Source organism: Parasteatoda tepidariorum, chromosome 3 (assembly GCF_982258835.1).
Source record: "Parasteatoda tepidariorum strain Cologne lab strain chromosome 3, Ptep-v5.0, whole genome shotgun sequence".
In the NCBI taxonomy this organism is placed as follows: Eukaryota; Metazoa; Arthropoda; class Arachnida; order Araneae; family Theridiidae; genus Parasteatoda; species Parasteatoda tepidariorum.
In genome coordinates this window covers 1,656,773-1,679,881 of record NC_141757.1, presented here as the reverse complement: position 1 = coordinate 1,679,881, position 23,109 = coordinate 1,656,773, and the positions used below count along the sequence as shown (strand labels likewise).

At 30.7% G+C, this 23,109-nt stretch overlaps 2 protein-coding genes across 5 annotated transcripts in view; one reads left to right on the top strand and one right to left on the bottom strand.

Moving 5' to 3' along the window:
- Positions 1–2,613: 2,613 nt before the first annotated feature.
- Positions 2,614–5,088, bottom strand: LOC147812699 (uncharacterized). Its single transcript, XM_087158577.1, has one exon. The coding sequence runs from the start codon at positions 4,824–4,826 to the stop codon at positions 3,204–3,206; it is 1,623 nt and encodes a 540-aa protein (XP_087014703.1). The 5' UTR covers positions 4,827–5,088; the 3' UTR covers positions 2,614–3,203.
- A 145-nt stretch (positions 5,089–5,233) lies between these two features.
- The window catches only part of mtDNA-helicase (mitochondrial DNA helicase), a 36,866-nt gene continuing 18,990 nt past the window's right edge, over positions 5,234–23,109 (top strand). The window contains exons 1-6 of one of the 4 annotated variants that reach the window (XM_087158579.1): positions 5,234–5,510; positions 6,383–6,464; positions 10,335–10,401; positions 15,778–15,886; positions 19,507–19,655; positions 22,863–23,019. In XM_087158579.1, coding sequence (XP_087014705.1) covers positions 6,398–6,464; positions 10,335–10,401; positions 15,778–15,886; positions 19,507–19,655; positions 22,863–23,019 — 549 coding nt within the window. In that variant the 5' untranslated portion in view covers positions 5,234–5,510; positions 6,383–6,397. Of the gene's footprint in view, positions 5,911–6,382; positions 6,465–10,334; positions 10,402–15,777; positions 15,887–19,506; positions 19,656–22,862; positions 23,020–23,109 lie in introns of all 4 variants that reach the window. The other 3 variants (XM_087158581.1, XM_087158580.1, XM_087158578.1) reach the window with 3 other exon arrangements.

Genomic DNA, 23,109 nt, shown 5'->3' with positions numbered 1-23,109 from the left:
AATCTCTATGAGCAAATGCATTCAATAAATATAATCGTAGAATTATTTATTTTCTAAAAAAAAGTTTTGCTTTGAAAAATACTAAAATATAAATATTTTCTGTTGCGAGACATTTTTTATTTGGTCAGTGTTTACGTTTCAGAAAAAAATGGGAGAGAATTTCTCACCCTTTCTCAAAAACAGGTTGAGATTTCAAAAAGTTGAGTGAGATTTCAAAAAGTTGAGTGAGATTTCTAAAAATTAAAAAAACACGAATAGACTTGGAAAAAAATTATTTCTTTAATTATAATACATTTTTAACATCTTCTAATTGAATATTTTTGCAGCATCATCATATGGAAAATTTTGTATATCTACTTTTTCATCAGTTATTATAGTTATTTGGTTGAAAAATATCCGTATTTGTTTCGTTTTGACCCTTTCTACCGACGTTTGTTTAATTTTCATCTGTCTGTTACGGAATAGAAGATGTCGCCTTAACAAGGTATTTGTCCATCTTACATTTATGCACAGAAAATGTAAATGTCTTACATGAAGAAACCTTACCTACGGTGAATTAGTGGTTGCAGAGAAATGTGTTCTGAGCAATAGGGAAGCTAGATAACAAGGACCAAGCAAAGTGAAACGGATTTTATTCAAAATGGCAAAAGACTAAATTTTTTCCTAAATGCGCGCATTTTGAAATTCATTAATAGAGTGTGCGAACTTCTCGCGTGAAAAGAAAAAAAATATGCAAGATTCTCGCGTTGTCGTGACAACACTGTTTGGTTCATATTTTTCACTTCATAAAGCCTGGAAATTTTGTAGCACAGATAAAAATGTAATTTTCCTTTGCAGAGAGTGTTTGTATAACTTGTTATTCATTCATTCACATTTATTGTCATGTTGACATGCGATCGATTATAAATGAATTATTTAAAAGTGATTCAGAACCAAATTATAAACTAATTTTCTGAACATAGAAAACAAATTTGCATTATTCACAAATTAAAAAATTTACTTACAGTACCCTTCCAAATTATTAGGGACACTTAAAATTTCTAAAAAATTGTCATTTTTCAAAGTGTCATAACTTTTTCAAAAATGAATCAATTTTCATAAAAATTCCAGGATATCATGCTCAGGTCTTCTACTTTCACCTAAAAGTTACTAATTTAATTTATCTCAATTTTTTGCAAAAATTTACACTTTCGAACAAAGAAATTTTTTTTTAAAAAAAAAAATGTCAAGTCTGACAAGTTGCTACTTCGTAACAAAATTTTTTTGCATAAAAATTATTACTTACACATTAAAGTATAAGTCATTAACTTTAAAACGCGCTAACGTAAATGACTTTACGATTTTTTTTGACCGAGATATGAGATTCAGAAAATGTTTTGCCATTTATAGTGAAAAGTGAGTTGTGGCAGTATTGGCAGTGTGGAAAGAAACCTGGAATAGCCCAGATATTATTGCAAAAGCAGGAGCTTGTATTGAAAGTATGCCTCGAAGAATGAACGCAGTTATACAAGCAAAAGGACATGTTACAAAATATTAAGATTTTTTTATTATATTTGTTTTTGTAAAAATGTTTTTGAATTTTATAATAAAGTTAAATTTCTTGAGTCGTTTTTTAAAATTTTATTGCAAATTTATAAATAATGTTCTTGTTTGTAATACTGTTTTAAATAAAAAAAAACTTAATTAATCCGAATAAGAAAGTTGCAAAAAAATAATACTAAATAATTTTCGAATTCACATTTATTTCGTTTTTACTGTAAATGACAAAAATTTTTCATAATCTCATATCTCAGTCACAAAAAATCGTAAAGTCATTTACTTTAGCGCGTTTTAAAGTTAATGACTTGTACTTTAATGTGTAAATAATAATTTTTATGCAAAAAAATTTGTTATAAAGTAGCAATCTGTCAGACTTGACATTTCTTTTTTTAAAAAAATTGCTTTGTTCAAAAGTGAAAATTTTCTCAAAAAAAATGCGATAAATTAAATTGATAAATTTTAAGTGAAAGTAGAAGACCTGAACATGATATCCTGAAATTTTTATGAAAATTGATTCATTTTTGAAAAAGTTATGACACTTTGAAAAATGACAATTTTTTAGAAATTTTAAGTGTCCCTAATAATTTGGAAGGGTACTGTATTTGCTCGATTCATGAATTTCAAAGATAACAAGTGTTAAGTGAATTCCTATAACCTTATCATTTTGTTAATGTGCTCTTTTAGTTAATAAAAGTTTAACTCAATTTTTAAAAGACTCATAATGGGAATCTGCATATTTTTTATTGTATTAACTATATTAATTATTGAACATAAACAATTGTTTTTAATAACTCAGAAAATGTATAATACTTCTTATAAGTTTAGCACTTTAACAATTATTTTACTTAGATTGAGGTTGATATAAAAATAATTTGTCAAACAAATATATATAGGTATGTCAAATAACAAGTTTTAGAAGACTTAGAGGTTGGGCAGCTCTGACGAGCAGGGCACATCGACCAGAGGTCTATTGCAACCACAAGTTTTAGAAAAAGACATTACAAAAAAATTTTTGAATCCGTAAAATGAAAAAAAAAAAATTCATAGATTAGATAGAAATATTACTCATAATTGTTTCATTTTATCATTTTTTTTTTAATTTCTTAGGTCAATGAGAAATAAATATTTACAAAACTAAAAATCACAATGCTCATTAACATTAAAAGGCTCAAAAATGATCAAAACAGTAAATATACAAGTGTTACAGGTATAGATATACAATCGAGTAACTTTTTATACCTAAAAAAATTGATAATACGGGTAACAAATAGTTTTTAAGTTGAAAATATTTACCATTTACTTTCTTACAGTCATTGTATTCTAGCCGTTATAAACATTGCTACAATAGTACATTGTAGCCGTACAGCCATCGTTAACACTGTACGAAAAATAAAGTTTAATAAAAAAAATTAAAACAATGTTTAATCAATAAGTCTCTGAATTGATAGAAATCAGAAAGAAAAAAAACAATTATTAAGCACGTCATTCATCACAAAATAAATGCAAAAATATTAGAGAAAAAAATTCAATATGAACAATACTTATAATGAGATGCAATATACAAAATATCCTTGCAGAGCAAATAGACAAACACGTTAAAATGAAATAAAATGTAACATGCATGGTTAAATGGTCAAATGAAAATAATTTAAAAATGCATCAGATCAGGGGGCCTCCAAAGTAGGAAGATCTAAAATTCCATGAGCTGTGAGTAACTTTCTATGTTGAATCTTTAAATGTCTCTTGAACGTATTTCTCGTCTTAAATTTCAATAAACAGGTAGGACAAATGAAAGGTGTCTCTCCCGTGTGGCGCCTCAAGTGTTCCTTATAATGACTAGGGTGCCTGAAAGCACGGAAGCAACTCGGACACGTGAAGCGACTTATGTTTTTGTGAATCAACATGTGATAATTTAAGCTGTGCTTTCGAGTGAAAGTACCCTCGCACAGTTTACAAGAGTAGGGCTTTATACCCGCATGACTCCTGTAATGATGAATCAAAGTTGCGAGCGCCGTGAACTTTTTATGTTTGCAAATCTGGCACTCTAAAGGTCCCTGGTACTGTTTCTTTTTCTTTGCCTTCAGCTTTGAAATGCACCTGAGAGCCTTCTCTCTCTCCGCCTTCTGAACGTTCTCCGCATTCTCCTCGTTGCTGTGCTCCGGGGAGAGACTCGGACTGTTCGGCACACGCATCGTCGTGGAGACGTCCACTCTGTTCTCGACGCATTCCAGAACTGAACTGGGAATTCTCGCTCTTTTGATCGATTGTTTCACCGTCACGACGGGGTCATCGCCGCCGCCTGTTTCTCGGAGATCCGAAAGAAATTCCCCTTCCATAATCACTAATTCGATGCCCGCACAGTCGGGAAGAAGGGGCACATGAACGTACGGGAAGGGTGGCGTTTTGATCACGAGATCCGTGGGTATGCAGCATCCTTTCCTGTACGATGATCGTCCATTCTTGTGGGGAGGGGAATGTTCTTCCGTAGGTTTAATACCTTTTTTATAAGCATAGCTGTGCTCGAGTGCAACGGATTGCACTACCAGGTCATTAGAATTGTCAGTTTTGGCAGAGGTGGATGGCTCAGAAAGTGAACAGTTAACATGAGGGCACAAGGGCCCGCAAATCTCGACAGTCAGATCTTGAACTATTTCTTCGACGACAGTATTTTCTTCATTGGGCTCTATCTTAGGGTTCACGAGGAATCCAGTGTGTTTAGAATTCATTGAATTATTTAATTTATGACAATCGGGGATTTTCAACTTTGGTGGTTTGCGCAATCCGTTGTTTCTCTCTCTTGGAAGGGTCTTTTTGGAGTGCTTCTTACGCGGCATTTTGATACCTAAAGGATGTTCGTACTTCAAAGATCTTTTAGAACCTTTTGGTGGGCGCAAAACTTTCTTTTCATCTGTTTTAGGCGGCCACTGACCGCTTGATATTCTGTCTTCTAAGTCTTGTAAATGAAGTTGCAAGTGATGTCTCATACTGTCACATGCTTTTTTTTCACTACCATAGCTTTCATATACAGTGTCACACTCGTCGGGTAAAATCATGCATTTGTAAGAATAACGCCTCTTAATTTCATCTGATGTCGGTTCAGAAAATTTTTCTACGAGTCCTTTGATATGTAGATTTCGTATGTCGTCGATACACGTGAAATTTAGAGCCGTGTTTGATTTGGATTTATTTGGATCAAACAAAGCGTTTTTAGAAGACGATTTTTCATCATCGCTATAAGATGTAAATAATACAGAGCAAATTGAAGCAAGTTCGTCTAGATTATTCATCTTGAACAAGAAAATGGTGTAGCATTCAAAGCAACGCTTTTCCGCTTAATCAATGTCTATTCAGTTTAAGGACGCTACAACTTCCATAAAATAGTTTTAATGAAACTTTACGTTTCTAAGAAAGGTTTTAGTTAATACTTAAGGCAATTTAAGAAAGAAACATAAAAAATATATAAAGATTACAATACTCTGCCGAACAAACACGGATTCAAAACCGTACATTTCATCCGAAAAGCAGAAACAATGAGCAGACTATCTAAAACATATTGCCAGATACTGAAACTTGAAAATAATAATCATTTCTAGACTGCGTTAGCCGATAAATCTAATATCAAAACTGATATCGATACAAAAATGCAGCGTTTTTGAATGCATAAGAACTCTATTAAAGCGCTAAGCGAATTATCAAATTTTAAAATAATATACATTTAGTCCTGAAGACAACAAAAAATAGCTGGGAAAATTGACTCACGAAAAGTGTCATACATAGATACAATAAAATAAATAAATACAAAAAATTATTGAGAAAAATATGACAATGTATAACTGAACATTTTCTTCAATAGTGTTCACTTCATTTTTTTTATTACATATTTTGTTTTAATTACGAAAACTTTAAACTTAAAAGTTTTCTGTACTTAATTTTTCGATGTTTAAATTTACGATTTAAGGAATTTCTAATAAGTAAACTTATTTCTGTCGTTTTGTTACTTTATGTATATTGATTACTTTTTACACTTAAAACTGAAATATTTTATTCTCTTTTAGGGTATGAATGCAAAATTTAAAAAAAAGAAATATTTATTCAAAGTTTGAAAAAACGATTTTTATCGCGTTTAATACTTTCTCATTGTACATAAATGTACTAAAATTGAAGCTTGAACAGTAAATCTAGCTCCACAATTTTTACTTATTTATTTTGTTTAGTTATTCATTAGTTATAGTAGAGTAATTATTATTTTTTTATTCATTTATTTATTCTTCGATATGCAAATAGTAAGAATTAATATGTAAATAGTAAGAACTAATTTAATAAGAATTTACTGAAAAAATAAGGGAGAAAAATTTTTTGAAGCAAAATTTAGTAAGTAAAATTTTCTATTCCAATGTATTTGAATAAGTAAATAAATTTTCGAATTTAAAATTTTAGTTTTTTCATTGTTATTTTGATTTGCAATGTTAACTTTCTCTTAGGGACAGTCCTTAAAAACGCACCAGAACAGCAACTTTCAAAATGACGTCGGGGTTTTAATTATATTTCTACATTTTCATCATATTGAAAATATAGAAAATCTTTTTTTTTTTTTTTTTTTTTTTTAAGTTTATTGTCTGGATTAACTTTCTAAGTATATGCTATTTCATAAATGCTTTCAATTCATTATACTAATTATTATAAGATAAATCCTTCTTTGTGAATAAGAATTTTGAAATCATATTTGAATTAAAAGTTGTAAATTGAAATAATATGTAGGTATTGCAATTTTTTTATGACCAAGTTTCTTTTTCCTGATTTTGTCTTTTTGTTGCATTTTTTACACTTATTTCTATGTTTTCAGCTTTGATTTGTGCTGATGTCTTTTCAAGGGAGGACTTTTCCTCTATATTTTATAAGAACATCCATGTGTCCTAAAATAAAAGGTTTGAGTCTTTTTTGTAATTTTTTGCAAAGACTTTGGTTTGAAAGACTTTGGTTGAAACTTGAAAAAATAATAATTTATAAATGATTTAATATTTAGTAAAAAATTAAATCATTCTTATAGACATAAAAAAGTATATTATCCTGCATATTCTATTTTAATTTATTGGAATAAATTAAATTTATTGGGTAGGGTCAGGTGGGGGAAAGTGGTGGTAAAATCAAGTTGTTTTTGGAAAAAGCCTTATAACAGTAAGTTTTAAGCACTAGATATCAGGTTTTTAGTAGATATTATATACATTAGACTTATATAGGTTAGAAATATTGTGTTTATATAAAATTTTGCCAAGAAAATTTCTTGTAGATTCATTTTAAAATAGGCATGTTTTGATACCACCACTTTCCCCCATGGTGGGGTAAAGTGGGGGTACAATATGTTTTTATTTATTTCTTTAAAATTTAACTGTGAAATAAAGGAAACGCTATGAGATTTACATTCAAATCTATATTCAAAGTATCCAATTTACATAAAATTTCTTACATAGTTTTTATTATAATTACTGATTAAAAAAATAATGTCCACGACTGTCAAACCTTGGTTCATCTAAAATGAGAATAATGCTGCTAACTTCCACATTATCTTCATCATCTAATTCTGGGAAAATAAAATAATTTCCCAATTTAGATTTAGTAAGATATTTAACATGATATAGATCACCATTTTTCTCAACAACTTGCCCGATAAATGAGCACATCATATTTCTTTTGGAATTGTATTTTACCTCTAGCCATGAACCTTGATTGATTTTTCTGGTATCGAGAAGGGTAGTAGGACTGGTGACTTTTTTTATTTTTTTATCAGACTTTTTTTGGTCTTTTCGTTTAGGAACCTGGCCTAAATTGCATTTTTTCTTTCTGCCTTCTTCTTCCATTGCTAATCTTTTTAAAACATTCTCTTGAGTTAAAATTTCCCCAGATTTGCTTTGCACCCTTTTTCTTTTTTTCTTAGAGTTTTCCATAGCTAGAACCGTGTTTGCAGATGGTGTAGGAGATACTGTCAACAGAATTGCCTCTTTCAAATCTTTCATAGGTGAATCTAGTAGTGCAGAAACTTTAGAAGACGCCGAGCTCTTATTTGTAGCTGCAACTGTTGGATTATTTTTTGTAGGAATTATACGATGTTGAATGGCATTTCTATTGAGAGGATAAAGGCCAGTCCCTCTAAATCCATTTACAGCATTTGTTGCCTTCATTTTTTTTCAAATAATTTCTTTAGAAGAAATGGAAAAGTTGCTTTGGAAACATTTTGCAATCTGCTCTCTCGATACCAAGTTTTTAATACGTCCCTCCACGAATTTTTCATTGGTGAAAAAACTCCAACATCTAGTGGTTGAAGTGCATGGCTGCTATTAGGTGGGAGGCATAGTAAAATAATACCATTATCCATGGCTAGCTTAATGGAATTATATGTTAGGTGACTTCCATGGCCATCATATATTAACAATACCGGCTTTTTAAAGTTTTTGACGAAATCAATAAAAAACTTCATCCACGTTTCAAACAAAAAATCCTGCATCCAACCAGACTCTGTGCACCCGTAAAGAGTTCCTTGTGGCCCTCCAGTCATCCAGGATTGATATAAGTTCTGTCCTTTGTAGACAACAAAAGGAGGTAAATATTCGCCAGCAGCAGATATGCAAAATAATACTGTATACATGGCCTTACCACAGTCGGCAGACTTTAAGTAAGCTGTTCGACTTTCCTTCTGGACAAAAATCTTGCTTGATCTGGGATCAGTAGACAACCCTGTTTCATCCAAATTGAAAATCCTTCCTGGCTCATTAAGCAAACCATTGCTAAGCAGTACATTTTCATATATGTTAAAGAAAGCATTTGCTGTTTCTTCGCACATGTCTTTAGCTCTGGCTTTCGTTAAAAATTCTGGCTTTCTTTTCCCAATTTCTCCTTTCCATCTCTTTTCAAATCCTCTCACCCATTCGATTCCTGGCTTTCCATTAGGAAAGAGATTGCTGAGCTCCTTATTGGTTAGCAAGTATGTTTCAACAACATTAAGAATATCTTTTCTGTCGAATGGAAATCCACATTTTGACAGAAATTTCACAGCTTCAACGATGCATTTCTCTTCTTCCTGACTAAGAAAAGGCGATCGGCCAGGTCCTTGATGCGATGGACTTGAACAATCCACCTCCTTAAAGTTTGTTCAGGAATACCATTTTTCTTGGATGCAGAATAAATCGATGCTCCATTTTTAACTTCTGCTATAGCCATCTGAAGATCATTTTGTGTATACTTTGGACCACTAGTCTTTTTTATGTAGTTTCTAGGCATACTTAAGCTGGAAAAAAAAATTACATGTCAGTGAACAGTCACACATTAAAATTATCTAAATTGAAAAAAAAGAATTAAATTTATTCTAATGATCTTAAAAAATATTCTAAATCATGATTAAATATGTAAAAAATAACTTTTAATTTAATTGTATTATCATATTTAGATTAAAATTTATAAATAAAGCCTATTTTTTTAGAATAATACTTTTATTACAGCCCATTTTTAAAAATTAATCACATCTACAGTCTAAAATTGAATCATCATACAACATTGAGCTAAGCCTAACTATACCACCACTTTCCCCCACCTCAGAAAAAAAATCATAAAAAATTGAAATAATAAAATAATTCTTACCTTGATGCATGAATCTGTTTTTAAGAAGTTCTTCTACTGAAATGTATCAAAATATACTAATTTTTTCAAGTGAGAAAGGATCAAGAACAAAGTTTATCAATACCATGTGTTAAGAACAAACTGCACATATATGTAAACAAGAAGATAAACAACAGTAAACTGGTTGACAGATTTACAAATCTTAATAGAAATATTTGTCACAAACTCCAATTATGTATTAATTGAAGAAAAAGAAAAAATATGTACATTTATTGTGAAAAAAGGGCATTTTTTAGATTACCACCACTTTCCCCCATCCCACCACTTTCCCCCATCTGACCCTAATGATTATTATTAGCATTTTGTATTTTATTGATTATAAAAATCCTTTGATCTAGAAGATTTTACATGATGAAATTTGTTGTTTTATTTAATCTACTGGTTGATTTTTCTTTAAATCTTGGCAGTAGTTATTGATTATATTTTAAATCTAGTTTTCTCAAATGCATGAATGCTTTTTCTCTTAGTTCTTCATATGTGACATAAAGAGATTTCAAATGATCTCTACTTGTCTTACCAAACTAATTAAGGTCTCAACTAATGGCACTTTTCCATTTACTCCTCTTTTTAAATAATTTATGACACAAAGCTTTCTCTTGTAAAGATATGTCATAGACTCTTTGCTAACAGCTACAATCATTTCGTTAAGTGAATGCGAACTGAAAAAAATGCCAAGTATTTTTTATTCAGACTCTCACTATTTAGGCTTATTGTAGTGAACCCACACACCTCATTGCACTATTTTTAACTATTTATATTATTTGATGAACAGCAGGTGCATTAGTGGTTCCATGGATTAGCATGATTTCTTTCAAGCAGTTTTAAATATGTAGGCCTACTTTGATTAGACTTATTAGAGGTTTTTTGCAATAAACTGAAGTAAAATCATTCTGGTTGAGTAACTATTTGCATTCTTAGTTAGCTTTAAAATATAGAAGCGGATGGTTATAAGCCTAAAAAATTTTAAAATAATGAATTAAAAATTGGAAAACGCAATCAGATAAGAAAATACTGAAGAGTTTTCTAGTCAGTTTAGAGAGTTACAAAATGTAGGGTGCATTTGCAAAGAGTTTGATTTTTCAATTTGCCTATGACATAAAGTTTTCTCTCTCTCTTTTTTTTTATAGGTGTTTTGAAATATTTCTTGGTAACAGCTTGCAGACATAAGTCATTCTTAAAAAGTACTAAAAACAGGTATGACCATAGAACTTAAATATTTTAACAACCTTCTTCATTTATTAAGTTTTATCTTTGGTATATGAAACAGCCTACCTTGGGGTTAGGTCATATTAATAGTGAATACCGTATTTATAAATGGGTATTTTTCCATGCATTTGATAAACTGCCTAAATTTGTATATTTATAGTTTTCTGTCATTTTTGAAGCAAATAGCCATGAATTGTCTTGATTACTGCTCTTTGAATATTATAAATGTAAATAAGGTAGAGAAAAAAAAAGGCATAGTGAAAATTATGAATAGTCCAATATTTTAAGTACATAGTTATGTTTCGCGCCCGTATTCACCATTGACCCTCACCCTCGGTCAGAGTTCAAAACAGGTTTTATGAGAGCAACTCTAGGTTAGAGTCCAAAATTTCATTTCACCATGTACGTAACTGTGAGTTACTCTAACTCAGAGTTAAATAATGAAATATTTACCCCGACCTGCCCCAATTTAGGGCATATGGGTAAATGTTTATTAAAATCAAGAAAAACAGAAAGGAACATAAAATACAAAAAGTGCAAAAATACGAAAACATTACAGAGTCTGATGGCAACAGCAGTAAAACAATTAAAATGCTCCAAGAGTCCTGCCTTATAGTGCCGAAGCCGATGGGACCTCCCTTATAGTGAGCCAAAGACACAAATAAAAAAATTTACAACACATCGCTGGAAAGTACAGTATGACATACAATGCATCATGTGCATGCAGTACGTAGGATTAAAACGAGTAATAATGCAGAGTAAGTTGGGTCGCTAAACCAAGGAGATCATTAACATTGTGACAGGTTAATAAATGTCACAAAGTATAAACTGTTGATGTATTCAAGAACAGTAAAACATAAAGTGAACCATTAAAAAAACATTTACCTGAAGTGAACATAAGAAAACATTAAAAGGTCACAGGTAAACGGAGCTCCCAAGTTAATATAGGTCAAGGAACCAATACAGTCGATGACAAATTGACAACAGGTAAAACAGAAGAACAAGGCGTAAGGAGCCAAGAAAATCTCAAATGTAAAACAAAAGGAAGTAAAGTGGTAAAACAAACAATTATCAAATACAATTAAAAGGCTACGCTAAAATTTGCAAAGCAAGGAAAGGCAATGTAAATAAGCCAATTAAAAAGCACAATGTAGTGAATAAATAGATTAAAACAGAATTAAATAGTGAATGAGATAGATAAAACAACAAAACATTGTCAAAATAACGGGAAGCGTACAGGCGGGCAGCACTACAACCGAGATTGAGTTTAGTTCGTGTAGAGCGGATCCAAAGTCTCGTCAGGGGCGAGTGCGTCCTCCAGGGTGCGTTTAATGATGTCTTTAATAATTTGCCTCTGTTTATTAGTCTTGCACCAAGATCTTATGTCGCCTCTTCTGTCAAAACTATTTCCCCTAATGGTTGCAAATTTTTAACATTCAAGCATCAGATGTTTAATAGTCTGATAGTGACCGCAATATTTACATGTGGAGGATTTTTGAAACATCCTAGCTTGGTGATCGCCAAATACACCATGGGTAGTTGAGAACTGATTAAAGTAAAAATCACTGGATAAAAAACGTTCATTAACTGTAGGTATCAAATAGTGTGTGTGTCTCTCGTTTGCAGAGCTGCGCCACCTGTCCCGCCATAAAATCCTACTGACCTGCCTCTGTCTATGTTTGACCTGGGGTTTTGTTATGGTGTAGTGAAAGTCCACCCCGCCTTATAAGGTGCCCTTTTTGGCTAATATACCTGCTTCCTCGTTGTCAGACTCCCCCGAGTGGGCTTTAATCCAATTGAATTGTTTGTTTTGGACAATTGCCTTAATTTCTTCTACAAGGGGGTCTGTTGGGGTTGGGTTTTCAAGGGCCTGCAATGAAGACTTTGAGTCAGGAAAGATGGTGTATTGTTCAATATTGTTATTGTTTGCCCAAAGGGTAGCCAATTTGATTGCCGTAAGTTCGGCGGAGTAGATACTTCACTCATTATTTAAATGTGCGGTCTGTTCGTAAATAGTATGGTTATCCAGTTTCACCAAGAAACCACAACCCACCCGATCTTCATTAGCGCCTGTCCTTTCATTGGTCACCTGTTTCTTACTGCCATCGGTGTAGAACTTGTAGCAAATGCCCCTCGGTAAGCTGAAACCCCTACTAACGATCTTTAACTTCGTAGGGTCATACACAGGGACTGAATGAGGGATAAGTTCAAGTAAGTTTTAAGTTCATCTGTTTGATAGTCGTTGTCGTTAAATTCCTCTGGTGACCAGGTATGTCGTTTAAATGAAATAGTTGCTCTAATTTTTAAGTCAATAGGTATGACTCCTGCTAGTATTTGTAGTGCCTCCGTGCTAGTTGTAGAGTAGCATTTAGTAATGTTGAGCAATGGAATTCTTTGGATAGTTAGGAGCTTCTGGTTTATTTTAACTTGATTTTTATACCACACGGAGGCACCATAAATGATTTTCTTTTCAATAGCCTGCAGGTATATCAATTTCAAGATATTCGGACTAAGTCCCCATGTGGCTCTACTGAACTGTTTTAGTCTGTCATAGAACGTCTGTTCTATGACAGAAATATCTGTTCTTAAATACTCCAGGTGTGGGATCCAGCTCAGCCAAGGATCAAGCACTACTCCAAGGTATTTCAATGTTTTGTCGCATCTTACATAGGCCGTCCTGGTCACCTCCATTTTTAAGCAAGGTGTTCTCTTAATACATTTCACGTCTTTGGGGAGGGTTATAAGTTTTGTCTTATCGGGTGAGAATTTCAATTTATGGCTCCCGGCCCAATTAACCATATTTTGAATAATTTCGGTCCCCAGCTTATCGAGACGATAAAGAATGGTGTGCTTCATTTAAAGGAAGACGTCATCAGCAAAGGCCAGTAGTTTGCAATCATTAAAATCAAAGCTGGTTAAAAGAGAATCAATTAAAATTAGCCATAAAATTGGTCCCAGTGATGATCCCTGCGGAACACCAATATTAGTTGGTAAAATAACAAATTGATCATTAAAATAATAACTGACATGTCTGTTGTTAAGGAAATCGTAAGCAATTGCCAACATCGAATCACTGAGCCCAAGGTTATTAAGGCAGTGCTTCAGGACTTGCCAATTAGCTGCCAGAGTTAAATAACCTTAACCTGAGGATATTCCCGATTAGAGTAACCACGCATGCTCAGTAAACTAGTGTGTGCTTATTTACTTTGTTTTCTTCCTCGGTATTTTTTTTATTTCTGTTCTTTTTTGTTTCCAAATTTTAATTGTTTTTCATTTCGATTCTTTTTTTGTATTTTTAACCTGAAGACTTCTCCGGTTTGAGCAACGGCGAAGCGAAGAAGGAGATTTTTTATTTATTTATGTTTTCAAAAATTACACTTGATGTTTGGTTGCTTATGTTCAATGAAGTCAATTTTTTTTACTTGATGTAACTAATTTATATCTTGTGAGATGATTTTTTTTTAAAAATTAAATAGAGTAGTACCTCTTGAAACTGTGCCTCTAAATAAATTATATCCTTTATTTTGGAGACAATTCTATTGGTCTTTTTGAATAAGAGTCTTAATATATTTATTTTATTATAAGGGATACTGAAAAAAAATTTTCAAAATGTAAGATAAAGGTAGAGAAACACAAAATAAAATACTCTTTATTATCCAAATGAAGAAAGGATGAGCTTTTTTCTCTAAATAAAAGAGTTTAAATAATGCTTCATAATAAAGCTTACTTCAGTTCTATGATAAAGAATTATCCTTGATTGAGGGGAATCAGAACTTAAAAAAGGAAGTTTTAACTGATGAAAGAAGGGAAATAAGCAGGGTTTTCTGAGAATCCCTAGAGTTGTAAGTTTAAAGGATGAGACTCGATTATTGCTGAAGTAATGGAGTCTCCTCGAATAGAAATGTTTGCTGATTCTTTCGAAATGGGAACATAACAGTTAACTAACTCATTTTAAACTCTCAAAATGTATTGTAATGTAATTAGGAAAAGAATTATGAAACAAAAATTGATGCCATTTTTTCTTTAAACTGTGTACTGGCCTTTTATTTTTAAAATTGAAAAATTTGATGTAGTATTTCTTTCTATGGTTCGTCAGAAATAATTGCTTTGTGGTGTAACTACCATTACGATTATTAAACATCAATTCACTAGTATATTAGACATGCTAACTTGATTCAAACTTGAGATACCTTTTGATAGATGAAGGTTGACATTGTCTAATGGTCTTTCCCCCCACAGTTAATCCAGTAGTAATAAGATTGATCCTATTTTATGATATCACTTTTCTGCACCTTTCATATTGTTTCTAAAAACTATTTATCTTTTGTGAAGTGGCAACTCTTTTATTTTTCAAACATCCGGATAAGTAAATGTAATATTTTTACTTTCAATGAAGTGCATTCATTTTTTTTTATTGAAAGGGTAAAATGTAACTAAAGGTAAGAAATTGATTTTTTACGTACCCTTATTCATGCATTTTCTCTTTTACTTTATGATGATTAAAAATATTTTGCTTTGTTGTCCCTCAGTGAACTGATCGTAAAGATACAGTTCCCTCTAGAACTTCAAAGTCGAGCATCGCTGCCTGCAGGTGGTTGACCACTTTAATGCTTACGTAGGGACAGCTGGTGCGTGGCATCGGTCTTCGTCAAACAGTTCTACCGTAAAGTGCTCGACTTTGCTGGCAGGTTTTTGGGCAACACAACAGGGTTGCCACTCCACAGGGAAAACCTGAAAAATACAGGGAATTTAAAAATCACTTAAAATAACGGGGGAAATGCAGGGAATTTTGATTTTTTCCTTACAAGCTGGAAAAATACTGTAAAATTTGTTTCTTATTTTTGTCGTTTATAAAATGATGGCCACTCAAAGCATAATCTATGGGATATTTAACCATGATATTTCATCTATGCTAAACTATTTCATTTACTATAGCATTATTTAAGTATGTTCAGTTGTTTTTCCAGCAATTAAAACTAATAAATGTAGTTAACCCAATTCAGTTCATACAAGAGCACAGTGTTGTGTTTCCTCTTAATATATTGTGTATAATATGTGCAGGGAAAACACAGGGAATTTTTTTCTCCAGATTTGAGTGGCATCCCTGCCAAAGCAGGGGAGCCATCCCCTCTGCCAAGGATCAAAATTGTGTCGGCATGTCTTTGGATCATCATCGGGGATGTTTCCCAGACTGTCACCGATTGCCCATTGTGCAACATAAATAAAATACTAACCTACCTACGTACTTTTTGCTTTGTTACCTTTAATACTTATCTTTTTAAAAATTTTCTTCTATTTTTTCTATTTAAAATTTGGATGTTATCTATAATAAGTACTTTACTTACATTATTAGTTTTCTTCCAGTAAAATCATTTCGAATGAAGAAAAAAATTTGAATCACCAACCAAGCTTGTTTCTTGATGACCTCAATTCTGCTGACTTATCTGTGGTCGCTGAAAGGTTTAAACTTAAGGTATTTTTTTTTATTGTCTGTTTCCTCCATGCATTGATTTCTTTATGGTTAAAAATATAGGTGCAACTTCCTTTTGTCCCTGAAGTATAATATTTATCACATCATGAAAATAACATGCATTTTTTCCCCTTCAAATTCTTGAACTCGAGAAAGTTTTATTTTCTCTATTACGAGAGCTAGTATACTTGCAGATAGTATAGTTTGCGGAGTATACTTGATGAAGTAAATGAAAATAATAATTAGAGAAGGAGATTTTACTGTACAAGACTTATAAACAACCTGATATTTTTAAATACATAGAATGGCCTGTGTGATTCAAATGAGTGATACAATAAAATATATATTGCTTTTTGTACCTACTGCAATAAGAAAGCGGGGAAGGTCACAGTTAAGATGGGCTGATTTTCTTGCAATCAATGAAAAGAATTGGAGATAAGTCATTATGGAGAAATCTTCAGAGGAAGGCATTGGCCCACATTGGGCTGTCTTGCCAACTATAATGATGATGACTATGGGCCAGAAGACTATGATCTTTGGCCAAAAGTAAAAAATAATTTTTCAACTGAAATATGTGTAGGCAGTTTTAATATATCCCAAATTAAGTATTCATAATCATTCCAAACATTATAATTTACTTTTTGGACCGACAACAGTACAATGTAATGAAAAATATGTTACAAAAAATTGTTTTAAATGTAACTTTTAAATTTTTATTTCAGAAATATATATAGGAATTTCACCTTTCTGTTACATTTTTATCAGAGTAATTAGTGTTAAATTATAGTAAAATTTTTCAATTTGTTGGATTAGTTAATACTCTTGACAAACTTATAGTTTATATCTTATCATTTGACATTTTACAATGTTTGAATGACTTTCGAAAATTAGTTCCAAAAAGTTCCATGAGATAATTAGCTAAACTTTTTTTTGTTGTCATCTTAGATGTTTCTTCTTTCGAAAAAACCTGCCCCAATTTGCCGGTATTGCAAAGGTGGATTTAATATACCAAAAAACAAGAATTATGTTTTTTTCTTCATGTTTTCGCGTTATTTTGTAATTAATTCGCTTCATTTTGTAATATTACTTCGGAAATATAATTTGCTTTTCATTTTTAATATGAAATTACGAAAATTATTATATTTTCATTGCTATATTTAATTATTTAAACGTACTGTATTATTATTTTTATTTTTGCTTGCCATATTTCAATTGCCATTTTGTTGTTTTAGGTATTTTTAGTGTAAATTCAAAATTTCAACTATGAATTCAATTTATCTGCACATAAAAAACCTCACATTTTGAAGCAAATTTTATCGAAATACTAATTTTGGCCACGAAACCTTGGATGCTGGCCCACTGTGCAATGGCTAGTTTAACAAAATAGTTTTTTTTTTTAAAGTTCTTTTTCAAAATTTAACTTTCTATTATTTTTAAAATTATTTTTACAGTGAAACCTCGGTTAAACGGACATTCTAGGGATCGAAAATATTGTCCGTTAATGAGATTTGTTCGTTTACAAGAAGTTAACCCTATTAACAAAGTTTAACACTGTAAATTGTTTTTAGAATATTTTCAATGATATAAAAATAATCAACAATAACTATCGACAGGGATATTTATTTAATCTTTAAAAAATATTTTTTTCTATCCAAAAAAATAATATATGAAAAAGTTTTATATAAATACATGATTCTAGATGTAGCTACAGGAAAATGAATATAATTTTCCGATTAGTGCAAATATTCAAGTTAGTCATATGATAACAATGCTCATAGTCCTCAGTCGGTTTCAATTAACACACCTTAACATCTAGCCATCACTTGATAAGAAACATGGTTAATACCTTCTTGAAAGTCTCATGATTCACAGAAAAAAAGCAATGCTTACCTGTAAGGCATGAGGACCTATGGAGTTGATTATTCACAATGAATGTTGATTATTCACAACGAATGTTGATTATTCATGATGATTGTTGATTAGTCACAGTGCTCAAGTGTCTGAATAAAGGTTTCATTTTTATGAACAACTCAAAGATTATATTTGTGCTATCTTTTTACACCAGCTGTGTTAAAAACTGTCTTCAAATTGATAAGAAAATGAAGGAAATTTTCAGTGGGAAAGATGCATTTAAGACTTCATTTCAACTTGAGGGGTTTCATAGCCTGTGATCAAAAGATGCCACACTGTCTAAATCATTGCAAAGATAAAGGCAAGGAAAAAGATTGATTCTTTAGCTGTGAAATAGTTAAACAATATTTTTAGCTATGGATTAGGCAGGAAATTTACATGGATTAAAAACAACGTTTCAGGACATACCTGAGTGTCCGCTTGGCTGCAAATATGTCCTTATTGAAAAGCGCCCGTTTTGAGAGAGTGTCCATAACAAGAGGCTTCACTGTTGTTCGAATAGAACTGAATAAAAAAAGAATGTTACATTTTCTCGTAAACATTTTATAAATTTTCTGAGTTTAATTGTTAATGTATTACTTTAAATAAATATTAATGCATACTTTTTAAATGTTAACTTATCATTGTGTTCTATCAAAAAAGTATTAGTGTGAGGAAATTCCGATCATTTTAAAATTAGCTGAATATGAAATTTAAAGATCAAAAGTTGGTCTAACTTTTTTTGAAAATCTTACTGAAAATATTTTATGATGGCCGCAATCGAGCACATAAGTGAGAATGATGTACTTTTTTTTAATTTCTTACTTATTTTCAGTTTATTTTTAGAAATTTTTACCAATAACAACAAAAACAATTTCGTAACATATGCATGCAGTGTTTTTTTTTTTATTCATTATTAGAATAATTTCAAAATACATTTTTTAGATTACAAAATATCCAAAATTCATTTAAAGCTTTCTCAGTTTTTTTTTTATTTTATTTAACACTGTGTAATATTAATAAGCATATTTCTTCCTTATGTGTAATATTAATAAGCATCATGGCTTCCTTATGCTTAAATTATGTTAAGAATAAAATATATTTTATTCTTTTTTTGTTATTAAATCATTGGCACTAAAACATATTTTTCCTACACATTAAGTCAGCTCATTATTCTTTTCTTTTATTCTTTTTTTTTAATTGAAAAAACGAAGCTATTGCCTTAAATACTTCATTTTAAAGTTTCTGTTGGCTATAATGAAAACTATAGATAAGAAGAAAAATAATTACTGTATAAAAATAAGGTCCAATAATTTTATGAATCTCTTATGCTAGACAAACATTTGAAAGACAAATTTGGCAACAAAAAAAAAGGAGCTTTAAACTATTTATTTCAGTTTTGTCTCTCTTTGAAGAGGTTTTAAGAATGATGGATATTAATATATCAAAAGTCATTTTCATTAATGATACATATTAATGTAGAGTGCTTGTTTGTGTAAAAACGTTTTTTTTTCTTTCAATTTTTGTTTTTCAATGTGGACCTATGTTTAACCTTTCTCTAATTATTTTTCAAAATGATAAAATGCGTTTAAAGTATGTTATTAAAAGTATATTACGTTATTTTTGTCAATTTTTCATGTCGTTTTATCAAGCGAGTAACTGCAATAAATCTTTAATTCATCTTTATTTAAATATGTATCAATTTTTGAGTAATATTCTTTTTTTATCTGCAGGGTTTGAATGTAGATTATTTTTATAAATATGGTGTCAAAGCTACAGCTGACCTATTTTCTTTGTTATTTCCATTTGATTCAATGGATAGAGAGTTTTCTGCCATCCAAAGTTTGAGCTATAAAAAAGAGACAAAGATCACAACCTTTAAGTAAGTTCTTAGATATGCTTTAAAAAATTTTGTTTTGTTTAAATAGTTTTTCTACTATAAAATATCATTATTTCCTTTCATAAAGATTTTAAATGCTTCAAATAACATAAAAAATCTTATTAATAAATTATTTTGTGTAATAAACTAAATAACCTGAATAAATTCAAAATCAATCAAATAAACCTGAATCAGCAGTTAATTTCTATTTATCTAATTAATTAATCTAATTTCTGACTTTATGGATCTTACCAATGACTGACAATAATAATGTTATAAATAATTTATAATTAATAAACTCTCTTTTCATGGGAAATAACCGATGGATGCGCTTTTAGAAAAGTTCTTTCATCTCCTAAAGTGACAATTTTGATGGTCGCATTGCAGAGATCTCATATTTATCATTAATCTGGATGCAAAAAAATGGCATTTTGTCAAATTTCATATTTAGCTTTAATATCTCATTCCTTTTCTGCAATTCTGACTTGAATAAATAGAAGGTAAAATTTCTCTCCTGAAGAACTTTTTTGTAAGGAAACTATTCATCGTCGTATTGAAAATGGGAGGAAAATTATTTTTTTTTAACCTTGTTCTTGTCTCAGCATTGTTATCATCAATATCGAGAAAAGTTAAGATTGTTTTTTGCATCATTTCTCCCCCTTACACAAAGAAGACTAGTGTCATCTGTTTTTATATGTTGACAGACAGCAACATTTTAATAGAAGCGGCATGTCTGCCTCTATAAGGAGATGGTTCTATGAATAGACAAACTCTCCCTATTGGCTCCAAATTAGAAAAAAAATTACAAAAAACTTTGAAAATTAACTTTTATTTTGTTATTTTGCATTTATATGATAAATGGCATACATCAAGACAACCAATTGTTTTAGGCTTGGCTGAATGAAAAGAAAAGCATTGTTTCTGATATGTATCTGATATGTTATTTAATTGTTTCTGATATGTCCAATTTGCTCTTCACTTTTACTAATCAATCAACTTGGATAATTAGGAAGCACTAAGTCGTTTGTTAGAAAAAAAAATTCTGTAAGAATTCACATTTATATGAAGTGTGATTTAGTTTCTTCTGCACTTTTGATACTACTAAACAATGAAGAGAAACGTAAGCAAGTTTCAAATAAATAAAAATCTGATTGCTAACAATTAAGAAAAAAATTACCAAAAAAAATGTGGGCAAAGCTTTAATGGAAGGGATCTTGACTCCAATGCATTGCTGATTTCACCTCTAGTTTGCCATTTTTAAAATTCTTGTCAAAATTTGTAAGAAAATTTCGTTATTCTAAATTTGTGTGTGCTAAGAAAAGGTTGTGTTTAAATTTTCCAGTTTATTTTAATGCATTATAGTTGATTCCTTGTAATCCAACCTGAGGGATAATTAAACTTTGGAATGGGAGAGGCATTCCAAATATTTTATTTAAAACACTGCTATTAATATTAAAAATAGCAACTTCATGTGATCCTCTATAAAATCAATTCATTTCTTTCAAGTGTTAGGATTATTTACCTAAGTTCCATTCAACACATTCCATCCAGTTTTTTCTTTTCTACATAATCCTGTCCATGAAGCTAGACAATATTTTATTTTCACCTTGAATCTGTGATGTGCCTCGTCGAGTCTCCTCCATACAAACTGAAGTGAGGAAGTAACTGACTCGTTTGAAGAGCGTAAACCGGAGTTTCGATCCCGGTGATGGCTTGCACCGACCAGTGCTGACGGGAAATATCCTCAGTGGTACAGGGATCATGGGTTAGAGTCCTCTTGCCGTCAGGCTAACCGTGGGAGGTTCACGTGGTCAAAACACATAAGGATAATATGGGTGGATAAAAAACACATTAATAAAATCTTTAAAGAAATGGAATCACTAAGGATGCAAAATCATTTTTTTATGCATATTATCTGTTGAATTGTATATTAATATGGTATACTCATTTTTATATTACTCTCTATATACATTTTACCTTTAGTTCAAAAATAAATCAAAATCCTCATTTAAGTAATACATTAAAAGTTTGACTATATAGAATGTGTGGAAATTGAAAAATTCCAAAACCCCCAAAATCTCATTTTTATATTACCTTATTTCCTGGAAAATAAAGTTGCTGTACCTTAATAAGAATAAAATCACAATAGACGCTTGTAAAAAATAACAACAATGAAGGGAGAAAAAACTACAATAGTTATCCTTAAATTCTTTGTTTTCTATGTTATTATATTTACTTTAAAAAAAATGCTTGAACATATTAAAAAGGTTGTTATAAAAACAAAAATGAGTAGTAATAAAAAAGGAAAATTGCATACTTAAATATATAGTGCATCAAAATTATTGCTTATAAAAGATAAAGATGTATACATAAAAGATTTATTGATAGCCTAAAAAAATCAAAAGAGAGAAAAAAAAAGATTGTTAATTCTTAAGACTGATTTTTAGTATAAAGTGATGATAAAAGAAAACGAAATCAATCAGAAATGCTTTAATAAAATCACTATAAAAAAAGCAAAACTTTATTATAACAAAAAAAAAATTGTTCCTAATTATTAAAACAAAATTTTAATGCAGAGAATCTCATTTTTTCATTATTACGGTTTTTTCTATTAAAAAAAAAAGTTATCAGAAATGCTTTTATAAAAAATTTCAGCTTATAAGAAAGATCCTAATAAAAAAGGAAGCTCATAAATAAAACAATCATTCTTCATTCTCAAAACAAAATTTCCCTTTTAACAACATTTATCTCTCTTTTAATGAAAATTTATCACTTATCTTGCAGTACTTGAAACTTTTCATTACATTTTTATTGTTTGAAATGCCATTGCTTTTTTAAAATTATTTGCGTTCCTATTTGTTGAGAACGGAGTTTGTAAGCATGTGGCCACTAAAGTTATGACATCATCATTATTGTTCTGATCACCGAATGAAATGAAACGAGCGTCTATGGCTTCTGATCTTGTTATCGTTTTTCCTTTAATAAACGTTGTTTTTTGTTAAATGAACTTTAATTATTTTTAAACTAACAACACATCCACATCTGGTAGATGCAGCCCACAGATTATGAAGTTAATTTATTGTTGTTCGCAACACTATTTATAAAATTTTTTATAGTTATACTTTTAAGCAGTTGGGGAACATGTTTTAGAAACATGTTCCCAATACATAAAAACATAGCACATGAAAATAACGTGTCATATGAATTTAGATATTCAGATATGTACCTTTTTGGTTGGTCATCTGTGAGTGCGGTGGAAAAGGAAATTGTGATTGTGTCCGATCCTCTGGACGTCATTGCCGTCCATCAAGAAACAGACAAACCGGCTGTTTCTTTGTCATGCGACCTTCTTCATCTCTCTCCGCAGGTAAGTCTTCTGACAATTTTTATGAATGATATTTTATACTTTATATTACTTTTTGGGCCGGCATAGCCTGTTCGGTAGTCCGAGAGTTCA

Coding starts and splice junctions, on each gene's coding strand:
- LOC147812699 (XM_087158577.1), bottom strand. CDS start 4,826: ATGAATAATCTAGACGAACTTGCTTCAATTTGCTCTGTATTATTTACA.